Here is a 27,773-nt window from a genome sequence, read left to right as displayed (position 1 = left end):
AGGCTCCTGAGGGGGAAAAGCCCACACTGCTGTCCTGAGCTCCTGAAACTCTAGAAAGCGACCCTTCCGGATGCAGCGGGGAGCTGGTTGTTCACCCGACACCTGTCGGTCAGCATGACCGCCTCGGCTCTGGCCTGGGCTCATTCCCTGCACCCGGCTGCTGGTTTCCACCGCCTGCCCTGCCCTTCTCCACACTGCGTCCTGCAGCAGCCCATCCTCCAGGGGAATCTGTGTTCCAAGCTTTAAAAACAAAATTACCGGGAGGGTAAGAGAAAACCCAAGGCTTCAGTCCTTGGGCAGCATGCCACCAAACTCCTTGAACTCCAGCTCTGGGTTTTGTGTCCCTTTGAAATAGACACGGTTTGGGTTGAACCTGTACTTCCTAGCATCTGGAGAAGAGGAGGAAGAATATACTATTTTTAAAAGGAACTTTCTGGAAAGTATACAAAACCTGATAATTAAAAAAATAAAAGCCAAACTCTCAGCTGCACAAACATCCCTTGTTCTCTTCCAGCAAAGGTCTGTCAGGAGTGCCCACCTTCCTCTCCCTGAGAAGAGCAATTAAGGGGACCAGGAAGCATCGCTGGGTTGGTCTCTTTTCTAGCAAAGCCTTTTCAATCACCTCCTTTGATGTAGCGGAGTGTGGGAGGGGAGTTCAACCAACCTGCTTCGTGCCTCCAGTCCTGTTTGCAGGCACTGGGTTAGAAGAGTGTTTTCTCTCTCTTAACATATTTTTTTGCATCCGAGTGTACACATCTGTCTTTATACCCAGCCGCTCTCCTGGCCCCAAACAAGTTCTCTGTGAGTTTCCCCAACCGAGCTCAGTGGGATCTCTGTCAGCTGCAAGATTTATGTCATCTTGTTCAGTCCTGAGAACTGTTCCTTCAGCTTTTCACATCTGGATTTAATTGGAAAGACATTAAGTGCACTGGAAAAGCATATTTTAGGGCAGCTCTTTATAGACACCCCTATTAAAGGGGCTGACGGCTGTAGGTTCAAGTGGGATGAACACAGACAACATCTCAAAAGTAGAAAGCCTGGAATTAGGAGAGAGCGGCTGGGGAGGAGAGCGTCCTGTTGAAGGATTCCATTTACCCAGTTGCTTAGGGAGAGACATGCAGCAAGATGCCCAGCAGCTGCGTGCCTGGCCCGGCAGCACGTAACACCAGCACGTGGACCACTGGGCCTTTCGGCGTTTTCACAGACGGTTCCTCCTGTGCCTGGTCTGCACACCCTGTGTGCCGGTGTTTGGACGTGTCGTACACAGACGTTTCAGAGGAGCGAGAGGGTGGTGGGCAACTGCACGAGCCGGCACCTTCTTGCCTCCTGTCCTCTCTCGGGGTGGTGATAGAGTCCCCAGGCCACCACACCCCGTGGTGTCTCCGTACAGAACAACAGAAGCTTCTAGTCAGCTTGGAGCAAAGACCGAACACACACTTACTGGTGTGATTTTAGCAAAACCCCTCACTCTGTCACCTCCCCCTGGTCTGGCGCACACTGGTAGCTTTTAAATAAACACATCCAAGGCAGAAGGCAGAGGTGACCTGGCCACGATCAGCGCTTTACAAACGGTCTGTCCGTTTTCAGACTTGTGCTTTGTGTGCAAAAGGAAAAGGAAGAGCTCAGAACAGTTGTCATCAAAGGAACACCTTTCTAGTCTTGATCTGTATTACGTTTTGAAGCCCTGAACTTTCTAGTTGCTTAGGAGCAGCTTCAGTTTTCTGAAGTCCTGGTCCCCAAATGTCCTATTATTAGAGGGTAAAATGGGCATTTAGTTTGCTCTCTTTGGACTCTAGCTCACGTCATCCGCGGCCTTGGTTAAGCAGGGGTTTGCAACCTCCTCTGAGCCACGGCAGTCTGGTGAAACCTGCGGACCTTTGCACAGAAGAATTTTCGCTAATCCTAACCCTAAAAATACGTAAGATTTTAAAAAAATTATATTGAAATCAAGTATCAAAATACTCAATTATCAGGGCTTCCCTGGTGGCGCAGTGGTTGAGAGTCCACCTGCCGATGCAGGGGAACGCGGGTTCGTGCCCTGGTCCGGGAGGATCCCACATGCCGCGGAGTGGCTGGGCCCGTGAGCCATAGCCGCTGAGCCTGCGCGTCCGGAACCTGCGCTGCGCAACGGGAGAGGCCACAACAGTGAGAGGCCCGCGTACGGTAAAAAAACAAAAACAAAACACATTGTGTGTTTGGAGAATTTGGTCTAATGATTGCTTTATTTTTTATTTATTTTTTTATTTTTTTTGCGGTACGCGGGCCTCTCACTGTTGTGGCCTCTTCCGTTGCGGAGCACAGGCTCTGGACGCGCAGGCTCAGCGGCCATGGCCCAGGCCCAGCCGCTGCGCGGCATGCGGGATCCTCCCGGACCGGGGCACGAACCCGCGTCCCCTGCATCGGCAGGCGGACTCTCAACCACTGCGCCACCAGGGAAGCCCCACAATGTGTTTTTTAATAAACAGGGGCAAAAATTTTTTAGCCAGCCTGTTCTGGTAAATGCAGGGAAACCTGTCCCTGGCCTCAGGTGCTCCAGCAGGTTCAGACAGAGCAGATACATCAATGTCCTGTCAACAAGACCTGCCAACCATACAGGTGGGTCAGGTGACCACACCCCCGAAGGAGGTGGGGACAATGGAGCTCTAGACCTCAAGGGCTACCGAGAAGGAATCAGGCTGCTGAGCTTGCCAATCCTTATTCTTCAGTAATGCAAGGGAGGTGGTCCCATATCATTTTAAACATACCACTTATCTTGAGTACCACTTGTTTTACCCACAAAAATATTAATTCTAATACCCCTTCTGCTATAAGGGGAGGAGGCCGGCCAAGGATTCCAGATTTCTCGCATCTATTGCCCTTGGCCAAAAGTTAGCCCAGACTCAGTGTTCACACAAATACAGGTTGAGGGGGAGAGAGAAGGCATCCTTAGTTACTCACCTCAAGTCGGACTCCTGTGCATTGTGGGGATGATTCAGCGGAGCTGCACAGACACGTGTTAAGCTCCTGCTCCGCTAGGTGCTGGGTGTAAAAACACAGGTAAGAAGACATGCCTGTAGTTCTGAGGAGCTCCTAGCCTACCGGGGTAGACAGACAGATAGATAATTCTAGTATTAGGTAGAAAGTATTAGGTGTCTGCACAGAACAGACGTTTGGTCCCAGTGAAAGCCCTTAGCCAGTTTCCTGGAGGAAAGATGTCTACATTAGATCTGAGAGTAAAAGACAGCTAGGCTAAGACAGGTGGGGAGTCCATTTGTTTCTAAGCAGAGACAGCAGAGGAGAAAGGCAGGGAGGTAAAAAGAACATTATGCATGTAGGTAAGCTACATGCAAGTTGAAGCTACAAAAAAGGAAATAACTGGGAGAAGGGGAGAAGCAGAAGCTAAACTTGGAGAGGCCCATTGTGGTGAAGCCATCGGGAGCCATATTGCCACGCTCACGTGGTCAGCTGGCAGTGAAGAGCCCGGAGACGCTCGTGTTAGAGAGAGTGGGTGATCAAACTGGGTATTTCCTTAGAGTAATCGTGGAAAAATGACGTTTTCACTGGTTTGTACAGTGATCATAGCATTCCGTGAGTGTTGCCTTCATTAAAGGAAACATTTTAACATCATAAATGAATTCCTTAAATGTATTCCTCTAAATCCAGAAGCCAGTGTTAACTGGAAAGTTCTCTGAGATGTCCAATGGCTTTAAAGAGGAGATTGAATTTTTTCTTTTTTTTTTTTTTGCGGTACGCGGGCCTCTCACTGCTGTGTCCTCTCCCATTGCGGAGCACAGGCTCCGGACGCGCAGGCTCAGCGGCCATGGCTCACGGGCCCAGCCGCTCCGCGGCATGTGGGATCTTCCCAGACCGGGGCACGAACCCTTGTCCGCTGCATCGGCAGGCGGACTCTCAACCACTGCGCCACCAGGGAAGCCTGGGATTGAATTTTTAATAACTAATTTGATGACGAGAAGTTGGGATGGTGTTGGCTGATAATCCCACTGCTAGATGTCCCCTACCCAGCTCAAGGGAATGTCGCAGCGAGTCTTGAGAGGGAAGACCAGCCCTACACCCTCCCACTTCATTTCTACATGGGGATGAAGTGTCCCCTAGCCACCTGGAGGAGGGAGGAAACCTGAAAACGATGCTAACTTCCAATAAATGTGGCTTCCCCGTGAATGGAGGGGGAGGCAGATCTGTTATTTCAGGAGGCCCACCTCCCCCACCAGGGGCAGCTCCCGTGATCACCTCCCTTCCAGACCCTGGCCACTCAGCCTGACTTCCTGTTCTCTTTAAAGTAGAGGTTACCCATAACTTGTTACAACTCCTTCAGAAAGCAATTTGACAATATCAGAAATTTAAATTTATCTTATAGATGTATTTGCACAAAAGGTACGTACAAGGAATATCCATTGCAGCATTATTTGTAAGAGCTAGAAACAATCGAAATGTCTAGTATAGGGGCTGATTAAATAAATTATAGCACAGCCATGCAGTAGAATTCTATGCTGTTATTAAGAAGAATGAGATAGGGTTGTTTTTGGTGACATGAAACGATGTCCAAGGTGTCTTATTACTACATGAAAAAGCAAGTTGCAGAAGAAGAAGCATAGTGATTCCATTTGAGGAAAAAACAAAGAGTTCACATATATATATAAGGATATATCAAATAAAATACCTGGAAAAATGCACACCAAACTGTTAATTAGCGGCTACTTCAGGGTGTGGGCTTGGAGTTAATTGAAGGGTAAAACAATATGGGGGACTTCTCCTTAACATTTAAGTATTTTTCAAAGTTTTACAATGAGAATTATTCATTTTTTAATTAAAAATACTAGTTTTACAAAAAGCACCGTTCTAATTTTGTCTTTAATTTTTGTTTTGAGATAAGTAGAGATTCACAAGAAGTTGCAAAGATAGTGCAGAAAGGTCCAGTGTACTCGGTACTACTCAGTTTCCCCCAATGGTTCTATTTTATTCACCTATACGATATCCAAACCAAGATATCATCGACGCTAGTGACATGTGTGTATTGTAGGTCTATGGCCAGTTTATCACATATGTAGATTCATGTAACCACCACCACAATCAAGATACGGAGCTCTTCCATCACCACAAAGATCTCCCTGGTGCTATCCCTTTACGGTCTCACCTTCTACCCACTTCTCCTCCCACCCCCATCACTAACCCTTGGCAACCACTGATCCGTTCTCCGTCTCTATACTTTTGTCATTTCAAGAGTGTTATATACATGGAATCATATAGTATGTGACCTTTTGGGATTGGCTTTTTTCACTCAGCCCGATGCCCTTGAGAGCCGTCCAAACTGTTGTGTGTACCAGTAGTTCATTCCGGTATGTTGCTGAGTAGTATTCCATGGTATGGATTACCGCAGTTTGTTTAATAGTCCATCTATTGTGGGGTATTTTGATTGTTTCCTATTTTGGACTATTATAGATAAAACTGCTATGAACATTTGTGTACAGGTTTTTGTGTGGACATAAATTTTCACTTCTTTGGGACAAATACCCCAAAATATGTTTGCTGGGTTGTATAGTAAGTTTATATTTAGTTTTTTATAAAACTGGAAAACTATCTTCCAGAGTGCCTGGCCCATTTTGTAGTCCCATCTCAAATGTATAAGAGATCCAGTTTCTCTGGACCCTCTCCATCATTTGGTGTGGTCACTACTGTTTGTTTTAGCTGTTTTAATAGGTTTGTAATGATACCGTAGTCTTATTGGCTAGTAATGTTGAGCATCTTTTCACATGTTTATTTGCCATTTGTAAATCCTCTTTGGTGAACCTTCTCTTCATGTCCTTTGCCCATCTTCTAATTAGATTGTTTGTTTTTTACTTATATATTCTAGATACTAGTACTCTGTCAGTCACACAGGAGCTGTTACCACTTTGTATGAAACCAAGTGGAGACAGAATAAGGTTCTAGATATTGGTTAAGTTCTATAGTCCTACTTATTCACCTATAACTTCTGACTTCATTCTCAGTTGATAAGGAAGTCTGGTTTACCCTTGATAAAGATTTTGTTTCTGTTTTTATTCCCAAGGTTGGGTTTCACTAGAAACTCTCTACCCCATCCTTTGTCATTCAGAAACCCGACCTCTCCCTCCCCCACTGAAGAACCTCCTAAGAGGTGTAGAGACCCTGGGAAGGCTTCTTGCATGAAGACACAATGAGAATTAACAAAGTAAGTGCCCCTTGCCCACTGTTGGCATGTGGTCCCTTTGCCCTCTGGAAATATCTTCACAGAGAGGCCGTCTTGAGGAAGGGAGAAAAATCTGGGCATTTCTTGGCAATATTTGTGTATAGACAACCAGTCTTAACATCTCTAGGTCACCCTGCTGGGCTTTTTGAACCAGGCAGCACACATCCCCTGACTACAAGTTGAGTGTTAATTCCATGCCAGTGTTGGTGCTATAGCTACAAAACAAATAACAGCCAACTCTGCCCTATTCTAGGGACTTACCATTTTAGCACGAAGAGGCTTGCAGATACCTCAGCAAATGAGTGCAATAACATGGTACCACTTGTGAGTACTAATTGAGGCTAATTACCACACCTGCCTCCTCTTCTCCTCAGCTTACAGCCAGACTTAGTTACCCAACCTGGAGTTGGTTGTAGTCATGGAGTTAGGTATGGTCATGTCACTAGGTTCTGGAGCATGAGGGCTTTGAGTTCTCTTTCATAAAATCCTCCTATGTACTATCTTCCATTTTATTTTCTCTTCCACTGGCCGAATGTAGAAGACCATAATGCAAGCCTAGAGGAGGGCAGAGTCACAAGATGGAAGGGGTGTGGGACCTTGATTGACCAGGGTCCACTGCCCAGCAATAGCCAATTAGTCTTTCCATGACCACTGAGTCTCTGGGGTGACTGTTTAGCAGTTAGTTTACCTTGACTAATACAGGACACAGAAATCACCAGTCACTATTCTTTTCCAAATATAGAGGAGGCTTCACAGAAGAGGTACCTGATTTCCCACTTATCCCACATTGCCTCTGAGATTCTCTAAGTACTTCTTACTTTCACAGATCAGGGTATTGCCTTGTTGCTTTTTATGTTTGTACTTATTCATTAGTTTTCCTCTTTTGAACCATCACTTTACCCTTATTTGGCTAACAATACTAGCTCTACAAGGCCCTAAAGTTGCGTGCTATTGAATTCCAGATAGCTTATTGCTTTTAGCACCCTCCTCCCTTTCAGCAAATTCTTCTAGCCTTTTGATAACTTAATTCCTATCCTTTCCACATATTTATCCAAAAGGCAGCTTTTGAATTCTGGCTCGGTGACCTACTCTTCCTCCTGGGCTTTGATACTACCAGATGCTTGAGGGAAAACATCCCCAATATGCCTACAAGCTATTTCAATATATAATTCTATCCAACTGAATGTCAGGCATTTCTAAAGAATGCTGTTGGTTGATATAATGTCCCTTGCCCAAGTTAAGGTTTTGATTTGAAATTGCTTATTGGAATGCCTCATGTTGCATTTTCCCCAAATTTATAAATCTCTCACATTTTCTCTCCAATTCATCTTGCCTCCTTAAAAGATTAACCATTAAGAATGGAGTTTAACATGATATCTTTAGAAAGCAAGAGAAGAAAAATATTCTGCTTTTGAAAGGGAATGTACCCTCAGGCAAAAAAAAAAAAAAATCGCTGTCTCTTAATACACATTGGGAACTGCCAGTTGTCACACTGACAGTTTAAGATGGATTAGGATTCCATCACTGATCACTGCATAAATTCTTATACTTATAACCTTACATCTTCATCTGCAGCCAAACAATTAAGAAAAAAAAAACAAACCTGTGTTTGGATATATTAGAATGTCAACCCTCTTAGAGTACTAGCAGTTTCTTGAAACAACTTAGGAGAATTTTGTGCTTAAGTATTTGGCAGACCGAAACCATATCCCCAAAAGTATACTAAAGTACTTCTCATTTGGGTGTGGAGGTGGGGGGAAGGGGACCATTTGTGATCATAATTATTTAAACACGAAGTAATTCTCTTTGTTTGATTATATTGTCTTAATGAAGATGTTTTTAGGAAACCAGGATACTAGTTTTTCCTCTGAGATGCTTATTTAATTATAAACTTCAACAATTACTTTTCATGGAGTTTCTAAAAATTACCAAACCAAGTGTGATATTAGTGATGTGCTTTTCTTTCAGTGGTACCTAGAAAAAGAAGATAAAATTTACTTCTTGAACTTTACAATGACTACATTTAGCTTAAAAAAAGGAAGACTTTCTAGAAAAAATCTAAAGTTAATTCCAATAACGTTTCTTCCAAAGTTGCAATGATGTAATTGGCATAAAATAAGTTTACAATGTGTGAGAATACCCACACTGGAGACCTATCACGATACTTAATTCTCTGCCTTTGAAAGACCAACATGTAGCAGCTGCTCACTTCAGCTGAATAATCAGTCTTTAAACATCAAATGAATGCTTACTTCTGGGTTTCAATAAATGGAGGAAATGAGCTACTCCCTAATTTCCATAGGGAACTTCTGAAAATTATTAAAACTATACTGTATATATGAGATGGCTAGATATTCTTGAACTTGGTCACTGTTTTTAACCATTCGTTCAGTCATTCAGCTAATAAGTATCGAGTGCCTATTATTCTAGGTGCTGAGTATTTAGCAATGAACAAAACAGACAAATCTCTGCCCTCACGGAACTTACATTCTAATGAGCACGTGGACAATAAACAAGGAAATGGTTAAATAGATAAATAAAAATTTAGGGCCAGTAAGCACTAAAAATTAGGCAGTGTGAGGAGATGCGAGAACGCCAGGCTGGGAGTGGAGTGTGTGGCCCCTGGTCTCGAGGGGTGACAGTTGAGGAGAGAAATGGCTGAGGTGAGGGACAGAGCCCTGTGGAGACCTAGTAGAAGAGCCCCAGGTCTAGGGAGGAGCACGTGAAGGTCCTAGAGACAGCACTGAACTCAGGGTTCCCTGGGAAGAGCAGAGGGGCTGGTGTGCCTGGAGCTCCGTGGTTTGGAAGAGTGTGGTAATGAGGTTGATGAGACTGAGCTGCGGATGGGGAAGGTCACGGAGGGCTTCGGGCCCAAGTCAGAAATTGGGGTTTCGTTCTAAGAGCAACTAGAAGCCCCTGGAGGGCTTTGAGCAGGGTCGTGACCTGTTCTCATTTACCTTTCACATCTGTCTTTCCAGATATGTTCGAAGGATGGGCTTTAGGTGGGCAGAGACAGACACAGGGAGAGAGGTTAGGAAGCTACATCATGAGTCTTGCTGGGAGGTGATGGTGGCTTGGGTGAGGCTGGGGCAGAGCAGGTGGTAAGAAGTAGTTCAATTCTGGCTGCATTTCAAAGAAGAACCGGCAGAACTCGATAATAGGTCAGATGTGGGAGGTGAGAGAGAAAGGAAGCAAGTGAGGCTGATTCCTAGGGTTTTTGCCTGAGCCACTGGTTGAACGGGGGTTCCCTTTCCTGCCAGAGGTGATGACTGACGATGATAATCAAGAGTTCGGATTCGGGCAGGTTTGCAATGCTTTTTAGACCCCTAAGTGGAGAAACCCGCCAGGCGGCTATGTGTGCGAACTGTAGGGCAGACGGCTAGGCTGAAGATGGGAATTTGGGGCCATCAGCATTTATAAGGGATTTAAGCCATAGGCCTCAATGAAATCATCTAGGGAGAGGCTATCCAGAGAGAAGATAAGAGGTCCAAGGATGGACTTAAGGATCAAGACGAAGGAAAAGCCAGCAGAAGACTGAGAAGCGGTACCTGGTGATGTAAGAGAAAGAGCAAGCGGACTGGAGATCCTGGAAACCGAGGGAAATGTTGCCCTTTAATATTAGGAAAACACACCAAGTTGCTGATTAACGTACTTTCATTTAGGTTCTGGTTAGCCCGGTGAGTATCTGGTGCCAGCCCATCTGGGTTCCAGCCTTGACAGTCATCCTGAATTAACCCAGCTCCAAATCTGGGCCCCCCGCCTAAATGGTCCCCCTGGTGAGGTCAGTCCTGCCCGCTCTGAGTCCAGCCGGCGTCGCCACTCACCCTCCTTCCCAGACGAAGTCCAGCCGCCTTTGCTGCCAGCTTTGCTCCTTCTCAATTCTCACCCCCACCGCCCTTCATGCCCCCAAAGACCACAGCTCAGGAGAGCATAAGAGGAAGTAAGGGGATGATCAAAGAGGGAGCCCCACATCCTCAGAGTCTGCACCCAGACCCTCGCTCTCACAGGGCTGCACGCCTTGGTCTGGCTCGTGCCGTTTCTTGAGTGCCCGAATGGTGGTGCCTCCTATCACTGGGTTGACAGGTGGTACAATATAGTAGTTAAGAATCTGGCTCCAGAGTCAGGTCATCTTTGTCCAAATTTCAGATCCATCAAGGTCAAATCATGTTGGTCTTGCGTAAATGACTTCATCTCTGTCCCCTTGTCCTCTTAAACTGGGGATAAGAGTCAAGACTCCTTGTGGTGACTGTGAAGATAAATGAGTCAGCAATGGAACGTTCTTAGAACAAAGTGAGTGTCATGAGCACGGAATGCCATTTAAGAGTTGAGATTGGGCTTCCCTGGTGGCGCAGTGGTTGAGAGTCTGCCTGCCAATGCAGGGGACACGGGTTTGAGCCCTGGTCTGGGAGGATCGCACATGCCGCGGAGCAACTAGGACCGTGAGCCACAACTACTGAGCCTGCGCGTCTGGAGTCTGTGCTCCGCGACAAGAGAGGCAGCGACAGTGAGAGGTCCTCGCACCGCGATGAAGAGTGGCCCCCGCTCGCCGCAACTAGAGAAAGCCCTCGCACAGAAACGAAGACCCAACACAGCCAAAAATAAAATAAATAAAATAAATAGAAAAATAAATAAAATTAAAAAAAAAAAAAGAGTTGAGATATTTACCTGCCCAGAGTCCTGTGGCTGAGAGGTGGTGGAGCCAGTCGGTAAGCCGGGCTCTTCACCACGTTGCTGCCCTGCCTCCGAGCAGTAAGCAGGGAGCTGGAGATGGTGCCAGTTAGGGATTTTTTTCCCCCCAGAAGGTCAGTTGTTAAACATTTACCACAGGGGCTTCCCTGGTGGTTCAGTGGTTAAGAATCCACCTGCCAATGCAGGGGACATGGGTTCGAGCCCTGGTCCGGGAAAATCCCACATGCCGCGGAGCAACTAAGCCCGTGCGCCACAACTACTGAGCCCGCACTCCAGAGCCCGCGAGCCACAACTAATGAGCCCACGTGCCACAACTACTGAGCCTGCATGCCACAACTACTGAAGCCCATGCGCCTAGAGCCCGTGCTCTGCAACAAGAGAAGCCACCGCAATGAGAAGCCTGCGCACCATGACGAAGGGTAGCCCCCGCTCGCCGCAACTGGAGAAAGCCCGCGTGCAGCAACAAAGACCCAACGCAGCCAAAAATAAATAAATTTTAAAAAGTAAGATATTAAAAAAACAAAAACATTTACCACATAGGACGGTATGCGGCAGACACCTCCAGGACATGTCCGTCAGTTAATCCCTGTAATAGGATGGTTTTACTGACTCAGTCTTCTAAATGGAGATGCTGAGGAACGACAAGGGAAAGACACGTTCTCACGTGACCCATCGTGAAGCTCAGGTCCAATTTTTACCCCTATCAAGGAAGACTGAGCTTTCCCCTGCAAACCACACTCATCGCAGGTGACACAGCTCTACACGTCACCTCTCCAACAACCCTTCCCACCCCGCAGATGTGCCGGTTCTTCCCCTGCGTGGCCTTGTCCTGACTCAAAGCATTAGAGAGCCTGAGACACGAGGGACCTCACGGCCACCTGCTCCGGGCACGGCCTCCTACCTGACAGCCGGCCTGGCAATGGGCGCCACCCGGTCCTTCCTCAGAGTCCAGCTTGCGCTCCGCGGACACAAGGTTCCTTCCTGTTCTGAGACCAAATCTCTCCGCCTGTGGCTTCCGCCCCTTGGGCTTGGTTCAGGCTTTCCCAGAAGGCGGCGCCTCCCTTTTCTACACCACAGCTTGAAACCCGATCGTGTCCCCAACCCCTCCTTCCCTCCCAGCTCCAGCCCCTTGGCAAGAGCAGCTCCCCCTGCCAGCATCGCTCCACTCTCCCTGTTCGCCTCCGCGAAGAAGGCTTTCTCACCCGAAGTCTCACCCCAAATGTGCCCTCTCTGTGACACAGGTTTCTCCGGGGAGCCCTGGGCGCCCTTCTCGAGGCTGCCGTTGTATGTGCTGTCTCTACAGCATCATCCGCTAGCCTGGCGTGGTCTGCACGCTTTCCTTCCTGCTGGGAGGCGCGCCACGAACAGGCAGGGAGTGTGTCCGCGGAGCTTAGTTTCCTGGTGCCCAGTGCGGCGCCCGGTTCCCAGTGACTCTTTGTGGAATGAAGGACGGTACCCAGTCGTGACTCAGACAGACCGGACCCCTCCCTCTAGGAAATAATCACAGGCAGTGGCAAGCGTTATAAGGATAATGAGCACAGTTATGTGAGTTTTTGGAGCGGTCAGGGAGGCCGCCCTGGCCTGAGATCTGAAGGCTGAGAAGCAGCCGGTCTTGAGGAGGGGGTGGCTTGAGGGACCGGCCAGTGTGAGTCCCTGAGATGGGGGCAAGCCTGTCACAGTCAAGGAACAGAAAGGAGGCGGCGGGCACAGCGCATGAGCGAAGGTGCCTGGACCCCCGAGGGCAGAGGGAGGTCCTAGAAGGGTTTAGGTGCCTTGATCTTAGGGTGAAGCCCACTTTGAGAGGGGTGGGGAGCTCTTCGGTTCTGGCCTGATTAGACCTGCAGCTCAGCCGGTCCCACTTCTCAGGCCCCCAGCCTCCCCTTTCCCCCGACGTCTCAGGCAGGGCCTCGGGCCTCCTTTTCGGGCCCGACACCAGCCTGGTCTCTCTCGGGAAAGAACCTGGTGTCAGAGTTTACACCTCCGTGTGGCTTCAGTCCCCCTGTTAAAGGAATGGTGCTTTAGAACAACACAAGTTTATTATCTGCCAGTTCTGTCATCAGAGGTCAGCCACGGTCTCACAGGGCTGAAATCCAGGTGCCAGCAGGGCTGTGCTCCTCTCTGGAGCCTCAGGGGGAGAATGTTTTCTTGCTTTTTCCAGCTTCTGTAAGCTTCCTGCATTCCTTGGTTCCTGGCCCCTTCCTCCACATTCAAAGCCAATAACGTCACATGCCTCTGACCCCTGACCCCTCTTCCGTCATCATGTCTCTCTCTGACCAATGCTGGGAGGGGTTCTCTAATTTTGAGGACTCATTGGATCAGATTGGACTCACCGGGAAATCCAGACTAATCATCCCATCTCCAGACCCTCAGTTTATCCCATCTGCAACGTCCCTGATAAAGTAACATTCACAGGTCTCTGGGATTAGGGCTCAGACATCTTTGAGAGGCATTACTCTGCTGCCACAGGACTCCTAGATCTTAAAAGGTCAATCAAATACAACTCGTAAACTGATGGGATATAGATTTGAAAACCAACTTTAATGGACACTACTGGGACCATCAGGGAAATTTTAACACGACCTGGGTATTTAGATGATAGAAAGGATGTACTGTTAACTTTGTTAGGTCTGATGATGGCATGTATCTTTACCTGATATGTGATTTGGAATACTACAGGAAAAACATGAAGATACATGAAACAAGATTGGTAAAATCGTGATAATTCTTGATCTGAGTGGTAAGCCTGTGAGGGTCCAGTGTACTATTCTTTGTACTTTTGTGCATGCTTGGACCTTACTCAGGTATCAGTAGGAGGCTAAGGAGCCATTTGGGATGGAGGTGAAGGTCTATTCCGGCCCCTCCCTCCTGCAGTCTGACCACTAGGATGGCCACCAAACGCCCCAAGAGAAAGTCAGACTTCTGCGTGCCTCACCCGTTGAGAGAATCAACAAGGCCCGCAGGCCACCTGCCTTTACCACCTACGACTCTATTGCAATACAGCCAAACGTTCAGAATTAAACAGAACTTTATACGTTATATTGTTTGACCATCATTCTCTGTTCCCACCCATCCTTCCCCACCAGGCAATCCAAGAATACACTAAGGGCAGTAAACATTGTGAAACAACTATAATGTAAGTTTTTATCAGTCACATACTCAAACCCAAATGAAATTCCTGAAGAGACAGAGCAGTGTGTGCCCATGCTCAGCGGGAATGTTTCTCATTCTCTTCGGAGGAGAATCTCAAAGGACCAAGAAATCCCAAATGAACCTTCGGGGCAGCAGAGGGGAGGGCTGCCGAGGCAGAATTCGGCCACGATTGCCCCGTAGAGCCAGGCCTCCTTGGGCGGAGGAGGCTCCCCTCTGGTCCTCTGTTTCAGGATGTCCCCATCTCGAGGGTCTCAGGCAAAGCCCCCTTTGTGGGGTCCTCCCAGGGAGGGTTTCCCAGGCACTTCCTCTGTAGCCTCACAGGACCCCAGGAAGGCTGAGCTTTGAGCGCTGGTTTCAGCCCACGATTGACGTTTGGAAAAGACAGTAACTATCCTCTGTATTCTTTGGAGGCAAGTTGTGGGGAAGGAGAAACTTCTCTCACACGGAGAGCTGCAACCCAGCCCTGCTTCCCTGGGATGGTCTATCCCATGGTGCCCTGGCCGCAGAGCCTGCGGGTAGGGGTGGAGGGGTGCAGACGGGGAGGAGAAAGAACCTCCATGGAGAGAAGTTTTGGAGGAGGCCCTGCAGGGGGAGGAAAGCAAGGGAGGGCAAGATGAATAGGAGAATAAAGAGAAAACAGGAAGAAGAAACGTGTCTGCAAGCACTTGCCTGTCTGGGTGAGCTTCACATGGAAGCCGAAGGAGAATCCATCAGAGAGTATTCCTTGAAGATGTTCTGTAAACACACTGTGACGATTTCAAACAGGAAAATGGCCCCAACAGACCAACTACCTGGGAGACGGGATGTAAACACGTTAAAGTTGACTCACAGTTCAGGGAGGTAAATGGCCGGGGCTGTCAGAAATTCACAGGTGGGACACAGGCTGGGAATCCACCACGCTAAGAAGTCAGAAAGCCTGCAGGAACAAAGGCGTGGAGGTAGAAAGCCCCGATGTCTTCCCAGACAGGAGGTAGATCAGTCTGACCAGGGCGGAAGATCCATGCGGGCAGGGCTTCTGAAATATTGGTGTGTCTTTAGGCCATTAGGCCAGGGAGCTTGTTGATAGCACTGACACCTGCCAGGTGTCCCTGAGGCTGGTGACTGGTCTGCTGTTTGGGGGCAATCACACCCTAGAAAACACACTAATGAAACTGCAGCAAGTGAGGTTGTGGGGTAGAATGGTGTCAGCTGATGGAGGGCCCTGAATGCCAGGCCAAGGATATAGGATGTTATTCTGGGGCTGGGAGTTATTAGTGCTGTTGATGAAGGGGGCGGCATAATGATAGGGTTCTCTTAGAAGAGAGACAGATGAGCAAGGTGCTGGAAGAAGTTGATAGAAATATACAGGAAACTGGACATAAATTAACATGGAGACAGAGAGCACACAGGATTTTATGAGTGAATGTTGCGCTCAACAGAGAACGTTGTGCACTAAAGGCCCTCATTGATAAAACACCACTATCGCCCAGGCATTAACCTCTCAAACAATTCGACGTGGTAGGTGTTGTAGTTTCCAGTTTACGGATGAGGAAAACGAGGCTCTGAGACATACAGTCACTTGCATAAAGACACCTGGCTGGTCTGCAGTGGAGCTGACGTTTTAATCTAGGCCCGACAGACTCCAGATGCCAGGCCCGTTCACTTCCTTGTCCAGATGACTGGAAGGGTGTATTAGTTTTCTCTTGCTGCTGTAACAAATGAACAGGCTGAGTGGCTTAGCGCAACGCAAACGTGTTTGTCGTCTTAGAGCTCTGTAGGTCAGAAGTCAGACAGGAGTCTCACTGAGCTGAAATCAAGGTGTCGGCAGTTCCTTTTGGGGGCCCTAGGGCTGAACTGGTCTCCTTGCCTTTTCCAGCTTATAGAGGCCACACACCTTCCTTGACTTCCTCCATCTTCAAAACTAACAACGTTGCATTTTGTTGAGCATGTTTTCCCGGCCACGTCTAAAGCCAGGAGAGGTTCTGTGGTTTTAAGGAGTCATGTGATTAGATTGGACCCACGTGCGTCATCCAGGATAACCTCTCCATCTCAACGTTCATACCTCAGTCCCATCTGCAAAATCACTTTTGCCATATTCAGATTCTGGGGGGTAGGACACCTTTGTGGGTGATTATCCTGCCAAGTTCAGAGAGAGACGGACACTTGCCTTTGTGCCCAACACCATGTTTCAGTAGACACCGTTACCAAGGGGGGTTTTTGTTGAAGCAAAAATAATTAAATGAAAGACAACACACACATTTAAAAGGAATGCTATTGGTAAAACAGAAACAGCGTGATTGCAGGAAGCCATGGCAGCATGGATGTCGCTACTCAAGTTTGTCCTAAACACTGAAAACATGCCTTAGCACAGTTAATCCTGCTTCAAATCCAACTCTGTATTATTGTCAAGGCTGGCAGCTACGTGGATTACCCAACAGTAAGCGCCTCGTTGCTGAAATAAAGGTGATGGCTAAGTCTATAGTTTAAGTGCCCAATTTTGTACTAATTCCCCAAATTCTGGAGCCAAGATTCCTGTTCTTTGCCTTAGGAGACTGTCCAAGGCACGCCTTAGCCTCCCGACCACCCACACCTCTTTTTTTTTTTTTTTTTTTTTACACAATGAGTAGCCATCACCTTAACTGACATCCCTTTGTTCCAACAGTAAGAGCTTTTTTATGAGGTACCAATTTTGTGGAAATTACCTGAACCAAGAGGATTGTGTAAGCATACATGAAAGTGCGGACTATAATGAAATTGTTAGAAAGCAGGGCAGCCAACAGTTTAATTAAAGCTCAGTATACTCAACTTTTTATTTTATTTTTAAAGTCTTACCATTGATTCATCTGAAAAGTAATAGACTGAGGCTCCTATCATAATGTGATAAAATTTAGAAATACGACTTTCTCTTTGGGGTTTCTTTTATTTTATATAAAGAGAGACTTGGCATTTTGTTATAGACCATTCAAAGTAAGAAAATGATAACTTAGAAACGTTAAAATTCACATTCTTTGGGCAATAAGACTTCAAGCCTACTGAAGAAAAGACCTTCTGGTTTTTCAGTCATTTTTATTTTTATTTTTTTGCGGTACGCGGGCCTCTCACCATTGCGGCCCTTCCCGCTGCGGAGCACAGGCTCCGGACGCGCAGGCTCAGCGGCCATGGCTCACGGGCCCAGCCGCTCCGCGGCATGTGGGATCTTCCCGGACCGGGGCACGAACCCGTGTCCCCTGCATCGGCAGGCGGACTCTCAACCACTGCGCCACCAGGGAAGCCCTTTCCAGTCATTTTTAAATGACTTCACGGAGAGTCGGTCTCAAAGATTGTTGGGAAGAGAAGTCCTCAGCTGCAAATGAAGATGTTCGCATTTCCTATCATTTTCTCATTAAAGGAGACTGATTTAATGAGCTGCATATATGTCCAATGCGTGTGTTCTGAAATGAATCCAGCAGTTAGACCTGCTCCCAGGAAGAATTCCATATGAACAAGCACTTTAGGGGGAAAAGGCAAAACAAAACAAACCTTGAGCACTTACTTCAAAATGAAGGCCACATTCGGACATGTATGGTTACCATTGACTTTAATGGGAACAGCCTGTCTGTTCCTGGGATTCAGGATGTGAAATCGGTGGGAAAAGTGTGAAATGGAAAAAAAAGAAATAAAAGGATCCATTGGGCATCCTGTTCAAAGACTCTGAAAAGAACTGCGTGTCATGAGGGGATGAGTTAAAATTCACATTTTGCTAATGAACCATTGTTGTCTCTCAGAGAATGCCTTAACACTGCTGTGTTGTCATTACAAACTCTTTAGTCCCTGCAGAAGGAAGCAAGAAGAACAGGCACTGGTTTCAACACAGTTTGCTGATCGACAAGAGAAAAGTTAGAAATTACAGAAATGGCTGGAAAGGCTCACCCCCATCCTGTGGACACACATACACACACACACACACACACACACGTGTGAACCAAGACCAACAAACAGGCATGGAAAGTATCTTATTGGCATCATGTTTCTGGCATTGCTATAACTACGCACAAAACAAGCGATACACGAAATGGCAGCGACATCTGTTTTAGAACCTGTGGGGCTTTATTCCCAAAACAGTTGTAAAATCTTTTGGCGACAAAAATATTTCTATGTATCTATGCAGATGCCCTCCTCTAAGGGAAACACACACACACAAATGGCTACAAGTGTTGAGCTGAAAAGACAGGAATAAGAAAAGGAAATGTCATCCACTTCTTTAAAACACTTTAAAAATTTTTCTCCTTTCAAACAAAGCTACATCTATTGCCCTGGATACACCTTAAAAAAAAAAAGTCCCGGAACATATAAATTATCATAAAGCTAAAGTTTAAGATTCCAGTTGGTAGACTGTGGTAACATACAAAAGGATGCTGAGTGAGTTTGTTTTGATTTGCTAGGAAAACATTTTCTGACCTTGGAAATGAAATCATATAGTTGTCTGTTTGTTTATGGTCAAAGCCATATGGAGGGTTCTGGGTACTTATGTTAGTGTATCTTTGAAATTCTCGAATCCACAGTGTGTGGGAAGTTATACAACTTGGGTTTAAGCATCATTCAGGATGTTGTTCATTAAGGAACCCAGATTTACCTCCTCCCCACGACTCCCCAAGGTTAGTTTACATTTATCACATGGCAAATTGTCCGTGCTGAGAGGGTGACCTGCAGGCAGCAGGAGCTGAACATCTTTTATCTCTTTACCATCTCAGTAATGGACAAGGTAGAAATTGCTTCTTTTTATAAATGTTTTATTTAAGTATAGTTAATTTACAATGTTATGTTCGTTTCAAGTGTACAGCAAAGTGATTCAGTTATACATACATATATGTATATATATATTCTTTTTCAGATTCTTTTCCATTATAGGTTATTGAGTACAGTTCCCTGGGCTATGCAGTAGGTCCTTGTCATTTACCTATTTTATGTAGTGTGTGTATGTTAATCCCAGACTCCTAATTCATCTCCCCCCAACACCACACACTGTCCCCTTTTGTAACCGTAAATTTGTTTCCTGTGTCTGTGAGTCTGTTTCTGTTTTGTAAATAAGTTCATTTGTATCATTTTTTTTAGATTCCACATATAAGTAATATCATATGGTATTTGTCTTTCTCCTTCTGACTTACTTCACTTAGTATGATCATCTCTAGGTCCATCCACGTTGCTGCAAATGGCATTATTCCATTCTTTTTTATGGCTGAGTAATATTCCTGTGTGTGTGTGTGTGTGTGTGTGTGTGTGTGCGTGTGTGTGTGCGTGTGTGTGTGTGTGTATGAACTTGCTTCTAATCGGACTTCAACTATGTCTCCCCAAATGAAGGCTATTTGATTTTTCGCTCACTCCAAAGTGTCCTTTAATATTACGTCACATATTTATAACATGTTCTTAATGTTTTGTAAAGCAACTGGCCTCTAGCAAGTAGCAATTTATTCAGCTCAGGTAGTTTAAACATAAGAATTTTGTTTACCATCTTCTGGACAGATTTGGACGAGCACAGTAAAACAGTTTTGTGGACTGTTCAATTTTAGTTTTTGTTCGAAATGCTACTCCGTTGTATGTTGTTCTTTGAAAAGACCGATATTTGGGTCATGCTAAGTGTTATGTGGCTATTTTGGGGGTTGCTGCATTATCCTATCGTTGCGGGCGTTTTGCTGTAGAGGGCGAAGCAAACCCATCTCACTCCATGGGCTTTCTTACTCGCTAAAGTGTCCTTTCAGGGGAAGTAGTGGGTGATGAGTGGGGTTGGGAGTGGAGGGAGAGCCCGATTCCTCATGGAGCTCATGAGGAGCTGGGAGGAAGCAGTGGGGCCAGGGCTGTATTAGTACCTGTCAGAGCAGTGCCTGGGTGGCAGCCCCTGCCCATCTCGACTTTCCTGAACTGTTTGGCTTATCTCTCCCTCTAAAGCACAGCCGAGCCCTCTTTCTCTCTCCGTTTCACCTTTGCAGTCCCAACACCTCCTCTCACTGGATAGCCTCCACCCCACAATCCCAGGCAGACACTGCACCTCGTTTCTCCCTCCTCCCAGCCACCACAGGAAGGTGACAGATGAACTCTTCTGAGAACGACGGGAGGGAAGGCAAGGAATTGTGGCCTTTGGGTCATTCTAAGTGGGGAAATAATTGCTATAGCAATTTAGTTTTAACCAAACTGCGAGTGTTATAGGAGTGCCAAATGAGGTCTCAGAAGTCAACCCAGGGACCCCAAAAAAGCTGGAGACTGGAAACTGTGTGATTGCCCACAAGGTAATAAAGCCCTTCTCTAGAAAATGGAGATCATTTCATGAGCTTACCTCAATTCATTTTCATGGGAAATAATCAATAGAGTGAGTATAGAGGAGGTTATAGGAGTAGTTTTGAAATAATGATATTGAAAGGAGTTGTGCTGAAGTTGCCTAGGCTGAATGTGAGCAGTTTGTGTGTTCGAAGGAAATAAAGTGATGTGACCAAGGATGTGGGCTGGGTTCACATCTCTCTCTGCTCTGCCACTTACTAGCCGTGTGACCTCGAGTAGGTTGCTGAATTCCTCATGGGAAGGACCTACCTTGCAGGGCTGTGGTAACACCTGAGGTCACGCAGGTAAGGGATCCGGTCTCATGGCTGTGGCAGAGGGATGCTCATGAAATGGCAGTACAGAGAAGATAAAGTGTCTTCATTGCCTTTTATATAAGGTAGAAAGAAGTCCTCTCAGATTTATAAGCGATTGTATTCAGGGTTATCAATAAGATGTGGGCTGAATTATCTCATCAGACAGTAATGAAGGCTGAAGACAGTTAAGGGAATGTTATTTGGAAGCTTTTAAACATACCTTTGGAGGGAAGCAGTCACACAAGAATTCTGAAAATCCTTCATGGCATCGAGTGAAAGAGCGCTCCGCCATTCCAGCTGGTAGGACATTCTTGGAGCAAATGACAATCATCTTGACAGTGCTTGGGGACCTGCCTGTCACGTTGATTAAATCATCCAGGAGATTTTGCAAGAGCTGAAACACCCAACCTGCTCCCTGCGACCTCGCCTTCATCTCATATGTGCATCTCTTTTTGGGTGGATGCGAACAGGTGTCACTGGGTCCTGGACTCGGTGAAGTAAGACATTTGGTTCCTGGTATTCAGGCAACAAGTATTTCCAAAGCAGCTAGTGAAACTGGGCTACAATTAGCCTATGAGTGATTTTCAAAAAACGATTTCGTTTTGGTTGTCGTTTTGGCCTTATTGGGAATAAAACAGGACCAAGAAGCCCTGGAGCTCTCAAAAGTCTCATTCAGCAGTACCAACCACATTGCAGATAGACTATTATAGAAGGCACTGAAATAGCCCTCTATAATAATCCATTTGGGAAGAAATTGATAAAAATCAGCATTCCTACCAATAATTCACATATTAACGGATCAGAACAAAATAGTTGTTCATTTGTTCAAAATTGTTGCATATACAAAGAACTCTCTGTTCATTCGCCCACCCCACGAAGCTGGGCTATCTGGAGAGGTCCGCCTCGGACTGGTCTTAACAGGTTGGTAGCGAGCAGGCCGGGCTCCTACCTCCGTGCACGCACACAGAAGGCGGGACTGCAGAGCTCAGGTTCACGTGACGAGCCCACAAGGATGTGCACACCCACGCGACCATTCTCAGCAGAGTCACCCGGGAAGGCTGCCCAGCTCCCTCAGCGTTTCAGGACTTGAAAGGACCTCAGAGGTCATCTAATTGAATTTAATAAGAATCAAATATCTCTGCGAATTACTTTCTTTTAGGCGGAAACTTGTCCAAATCTGCGTCTTTTGAGGGTGAATTTAACTTTTGAAAGCAGCCAAACTTCACTCAAAGCCAAGTCTAGGGAATGAGGTAAATGGTAGGGATGGACAAATGAAAAATAAAGTGGGGCTGTAAAATGACAAAACGGGTTCGCTCCAGTGATCCACAAAGTGGTTCTGAGAGGTGATTACAAAAGCACCTAGGGAAGCAGATGTTCCTCGGAGTCCTGCTGGGTACAACCCCCCTGAGGGCAGGGGAAGTTTATATCAGATCTTTACAAATGTGCACACCCTTTGGCCCAGAAATTCAGTTTCTAGGAATTTATCACAAGGAAATTATTGAGAACGTACTCAAAGATTTTTAACCATTAAGAAGCTTAGTGCAGTGTTAATAACAGCTTAAAAAGTGGGTGTGGCCTCCATGTCCAACACTAGGGATTGGCTAAATACAGAAAGGCACATAAAGTCTGTGAGATACTGTGCAGTCCTGCAAAATGATGCTGCTGAAATGTTTCTGTTGAGGTGGAAAACTGCTCATGTTCCATGACACAAGCAGGTTCTAAAACAGTGTTAGGATATGACCCAGGTTAGAGAGTGTACATATGGGGAGGGTATAGAAAAGGATATGGAAAGATGTACACCAAGTTGTGAGTGGTGGGTAAGACTGTGAATATTTTCACATTCTTTTTGCTTGCCTACCTATTATGATTTTTCTGTAATGAAAAAGGATTTTTATAATCAAAAGATAATATAAGGAAACATCAGAGAGAGGAGAAAGAGGTTCTACTATCCTTAAAGAGGAATGATGATGTACCTGTGTTCATTTGCTAGGGCCTCCATAACAAAGGACCACCAACAGCAGGAATTTATTGCCTCACAGTTCTGGAAGTTAGAAGTCCAAGATCAAAGTGTTGGCAGGGTTGGTGCCTTCCGAGGGCTATGAGGGAGGAATCTGTTCCATGCCTCTCTCCTAGTTTCTGGTGGTTTGCTGGCAGTCTTTGGCATTCCTTGACGTCTGTTGCGTCACTCCAATCTCCGCCGCCTTCTTCACACGGTGTTCTCCCTGTGTGGGTTTCTGTTTCTGAATTTCCCCTTTTTATAAGGACACTGGTCATAATGGATCAGGCCACGCCCTAATCTAGCATGACCTCATCTTAATTATATCAGCAGTCACCCTATTTCCAAATAAGGCCATATTCTGAGTATGGGGGTTTAGGACTTCGACATATGAGTATTCAACCAATAACAGTGCCCAGTGAGATGGCCACATTGCTCCTACGCAACCAATGTTAGCGCTTACCTGCCACTACAGCCTACACCAGCTGCCGTATAGTAGGAGCCTGTACCAAGATCAGGGGTAGTGGGGTAGGGCGCTGACATCCCCACAGGACTCCGGGTTCAAAGAGGTAATGATGAAACAGAGAGCCCAAGCACGGCCTCCCCCTGCCCACCCAGGCTGGGGCTGCAGGCGTGAGTGAGAATTCAAATTAGCATGTCTGAACTGAGGAGGCCAGCTTAGAGATCTGAAAGGAAGAAGTAGCCTAAAAAAAAAAGGAAAGGATATATTTTTCCTTTTTGGTTGAATATAGGGGTTGAGATTTAAAAGATAGAATGACAGAGAGAGAAGAGAGGAAAAATATTACAAATATTACACAAAAATCTGCACACAGATGTTGATAGCAGTTTTATTCATAATCGCCAAAAACTGGAAGCAACCAGGATGTCCCTCAATAGGTATAAAAGGATAAAGAAACTGTGGTACATCCACACAATGGAGTATATTCAGCAGTGAAAAAGAGATGAGATGAAAAGACAGAGGATAGAGGAACTTTAAATGCATATTGCTTAGTGAAAGAAGCCAATCTGAAAGTGCTACATACTGTGTGATTCCAGCTGTATGAATTTCGAAAAAGACAAAACTATAGAGATTAAAAAAAAAAAAATTACTAGGGGTTGTCAGGGATTGGGGGGAAAGGGAGGAGGGGTGAACAGCTGAAGCACAGTGGATTTTTAGGGCAATAAAATTATTCCGTATGATACCGTAATGGTGGACACGTGACATTATACATTTGTCAAAATCCATAGAATGTACAACACAAGAGTTGTAGACTCTGGACCTCAGTTAATGATAATATATCGATATTTCATCGGTTGTAACAAATGTACCTCAGGAATGCAGGATGTTCATAACAGGGGAAACAGTGTAGAGGGTGGAGTGGGAGAGGGTATATGGGAACTCTCCCTGCTCCATTTTTTCTGCAAACTTAAAACTGCCCTAAAAAAAATAAAGCCTATTAACTGAAAAACCAAAAAGATATATTTCACATAAAGAGATGTAGAAGAGATCATGCACTCAGCTACCCAAAAGGGGCCCCTGGCAGATAAAAGTTTGAGCAACTGGCAGAGTTAGCTGTTTGTCAGAGGCAGTTGAGAAGATACAGATGACCAAAGTGTGACCCAGCAGGATCTCCAAGATGCAAACAACTTTGGCCACTCACACCTATCTCAGACACAACAAAGCTCTTCTAATTGACCTGAGAAGTGGTGGGGTTTGGGGAGGGGAAGAAGAACCAAATTCTTATTCAAAGAAATAACAATTTGGACCGCGCACTAGAGTGTCAACAACTTATGCAGATCTTATCAGCATCACATTTTTTGGTGCCTCCCAGCTATTCAGCGAGGCTCCACCAGCCTGTCAACACCCTTCAGCATCCCACACATCCGCATGCATCCCGCATCCCCGGCATATCCACACCACAGGAGGCTCTGCCGCGGCCTGGCCTGCCTTCCCAGGGCCCCATGGAGCGCAAATTTTCTCTCTCCTCCCAGGATACCATCATACCATCCCCTCGGTATGCAAGGGTGTATTCGGTCCGTTTCTGGACTCACATTCTGTGACTTGCTTGAGGCTACATGTCTATAAAATTGAACAATACATTTCTGCTAACTTTGGAAAGCTGGAAAAAAATCTGATGTTCTCACATCTGGAGGAAGACAATGTGTAGTTTCAGTAATGTGAGGAGAAATGATGCAAAACTCATCATCAGAGAATGACAGGCTTCTACTAGGCGTTTTCTACATTTGCGGATAAAACATTGTGATTTTACAAAATTATGGATAAGGCATGAGATTTATGGAGACTCCCCTCTCCACCTCTTCCCCCAGACACACAAAAATAAAGCCTTCGTAGTAGATGCATTGCTCCATCATAATACAGCCTCTTAAATGTCGTTTTGTTAAATGATACAGAAAAGCATTTATTTAGACTAATGAAAATGATAGCCTTTACTATATATCAAAGCTTTCTTTTACCATTACGTACCTATTTATTACATGAAAGTCAGTAACTGGATCTCCTTGTCTGTGTGTTTGTTTTCGTTTTTAGGCAGCTTTAAGTGCCTTGAAACAATTTTCTGAACAAGGACTGGATCCAATGGAAGGAGCAATGAATATTGAAAAAGCTTCTCTTGAAAAGTGAGTACATCTTCTGTTGTATTCTTACATTTGTAATTTTGTAACTGTATGAAAAATAAGATAGACATAATAATAAGGTGAAAAACTCGAGACAATAATATCTATACCCTACAAAATTATTCCTAATACAATTCAATGCAAATAAATGAGGGACAGTCTATATGGTCATATTTGTTTCCTGTAAATATGTCTGTGAAAGTTTTAATCTACTGATTGATCATTATTTCTGCATTTTAATGCCTTTGATGGAAATACTTCTGTGGGTTTTGCTGACCACGGAGATTTGCAAGACTTGCAAAAGGTGAATCTCATTTCAGACTGTTGAGCGTTCTCTTGACTAAACCATTTTTGAGGTAAATATTTTCATTCACATTCCTGCTAGGTAGTAGGCACAACGGAGAGGGGAAAAAAAAAAGAAGCTGAGAGGAGGGCTCCTTCCCCTTGGCTGCATTTTGTTTTTTCACACTGTTGTATGAAACACAAGCGCATGTTGTCACAAAAGTGTGGCTCCCGAGGGCTACAGAGGCCAAAACGCAGATTTAATAAGAATTTCTGAAATCCAGCTCATACCTCTTTTATGATATTGAACATAAGGTTTGATCTGAGAGACTGAACTTAAAGTCTCTCCAGAGACCCAAAAAGAAATTGCAAGCCATTGTATTTACAACAGTGAAATCCAAATTCTTTCAAAGAAGAAATAATAGCAGGTGAGATTTCAGAACTCACACAGGAGATAACATCTTTAGAATGAAAAAAATTGGATAATCTAGGAAGTCAAAACCAAATATACTAATCCTGCAGTTAAATAATCTTAACCACCCCCCCCCCGCCAAAAAACACAGCATTTGGTCATTAATATTTAAAAGGTGAGAGCGTGAGAAAAAAACATTTGGTAAACAGACGTGGCATTTTAAGTTGTCTATAGATTGGCAACCATTTATAAGCTAATTTAATCAAAACCATTTCCACATGATCTCATCAGTAGACTATCTGAACATAAATATTGTTGTTTCACTTTAAAATGTCACTTTTGTGGTGACCTTTGAATCCTGTGTACCATCTGCTAATAAACATGTCTGAAGATGTGCAACCCCGGACCTTCAGCTCTTGTTAATGTATTAATCTTCCAGACAAGCCCAGCATCTGGGAGAGAAAGCAGACAATAACCAGACACACCCGGGCTCCATCGCTCAGGACTGCAAGAAATCAAGGTCGGTCATCTAGCAGCTCCCAGAGCTACGGCTGCCACCGCATCCTTATAAACCTGTCAGCACGCATGAGGGTGTCTGTGTTCAAGGAAATGAATGACTAATGCCATGATCTGAGTCTTATGTGAAGACAGCACTATTCTAACACCAGAGATAATAGACATAGTACTGTTTATTCAACTGGGGGAAAATAAAACTTTGAGCATTTCCCTTGGAACTTGAGATCAGATCATAACTCATTTGCCCAGAGGCAGCAGAAATCTGATCCTGCTACTGGAGCTTAAAATAACAATTAATGAAAAGTGTTAGAAACAGAGGTACAATTCTTAAATGATTAATAGAGAAATTGGGTTTGGTTCTGTTGTTATGATTGTTTTGTCGTGGCGCTTGTGTTCACTTATATTCTCTCTCATTTTAAATAATGCCTGACGATTCAAAGATTAACCAATGATGTGCTGTGGAATGTGACGGTCGTTGTCTTCATATAGAGTCACACAGTTTCTCTTTTTACGCAGATATTTGTAATCTTCATCCTATATCAGTCTGAATAACTTCGAGGCACACCACTCAAAGATGTATGCCAACAAACATGGTTGAAATCAGGTCAGACATTTGATTACAAATATGAAATAATGTTAGGAACAATTAGTTTCAATAGACTCCAGGAATTCAAAAAGAAAACAAAAACCACTTGTGGGTCTTGAATGCCATCATCCTATTAGCCACTAAGGAGGCGTCTTGCCTCTCCAGCCATTTCTGTGGATTCCACGTTCACAGTGGACATTGCACCCACCCCATCCGTGTGTTGTAAGCCACTCACTGTTTGCATCCAAAGTGTTTTCTGATAACTGCCTCTGCACTTGGGGCAGTGAGTGGGATCAAGAGAAATAGCGTTCATGGCGGGGAAGGGAAAGCCTGTGGCTGTGGGAGGAGCCGTAGAGGTCCTGCCAGTTTGTAGCCAGCCACGCTCTGGACCAGCATGTTGGAATCCAGCGTGGAGCCAATGCAGTAAAAATGTGGTCGGTGTCTGTGTGAAGTGTGGTCAGTGTTGTTCTTTCCTTGCCTCGTTCTCCTCTCTGAAACATCACCCCAGTGAAACCCATCTCAAAGGCCATTGCCCACCCGGCCCCTGTCACCCTGCACAGCGGTGACACTAGTGGGTTCTCGTGCCACTGGCCGTCTCTGCGAAACCGCAGGGCCGCCTCCCGGGTGACTCGGAACCAGGTTCCTGACCAGCCAAAGTCGTCTCATTGTTCCCGTAAGATTTCACGAGCAAAACCAACACAAATCATGATCTGGCTGACTCACAC

The 27,773-nt window shown here is 45.5% G+C and overlaps 1 protein-coding gene across 6 annotated transcripts in view; it reads left to right on the top strand.

Moving 5' to 3' along the window:
* The window catches only part of STAU2 (staufen double-stranded RNA binding protein 2), a 308,588-nt gene extending 281,121 nt beyond the window's left edge, over positions 1-27,467 (top strand). For all 6 annotated transcript variants that reach the window (XM_082859013.1, XM_082859010.1, XM_082859012.1 and 3 more), the window contains 2 exons: positions 25,167-25,255; positions 26,386-27,467. In XM_082859013.1, the coding sequence (XP_082715139.1) occupies positions 25,167-25,255; positions 26,386-26,479 (183 nt within the window). In that variant the 3' untranslated portion in view covers positions 26,480-27,467. The remainder of the gene's footprint in view (positions 1-25,166; positions 25,256-26,385) is intronic.
* Positions 27,468-27,773: the final 306 nt, after the last annotated feature.

The sequence above is a fragment of the Leucopleurus acutus genome (assembly GCF_964270905.1).
Source record: "Leucopleurus acutus genome assembly, chromosome: 17".
Lineage (NCBI taxonomy): Eukaryota > Metazoa > Chordata > Mammalia > Artiodactyla > Delphinidae > Leucopleurus > Leucopleurus acutus.
The sequence above is the reverse complement of the archived record's forward strand: the minus strand, read 5'-3'. Positions and strand labels throughout refer to the sequence as shown.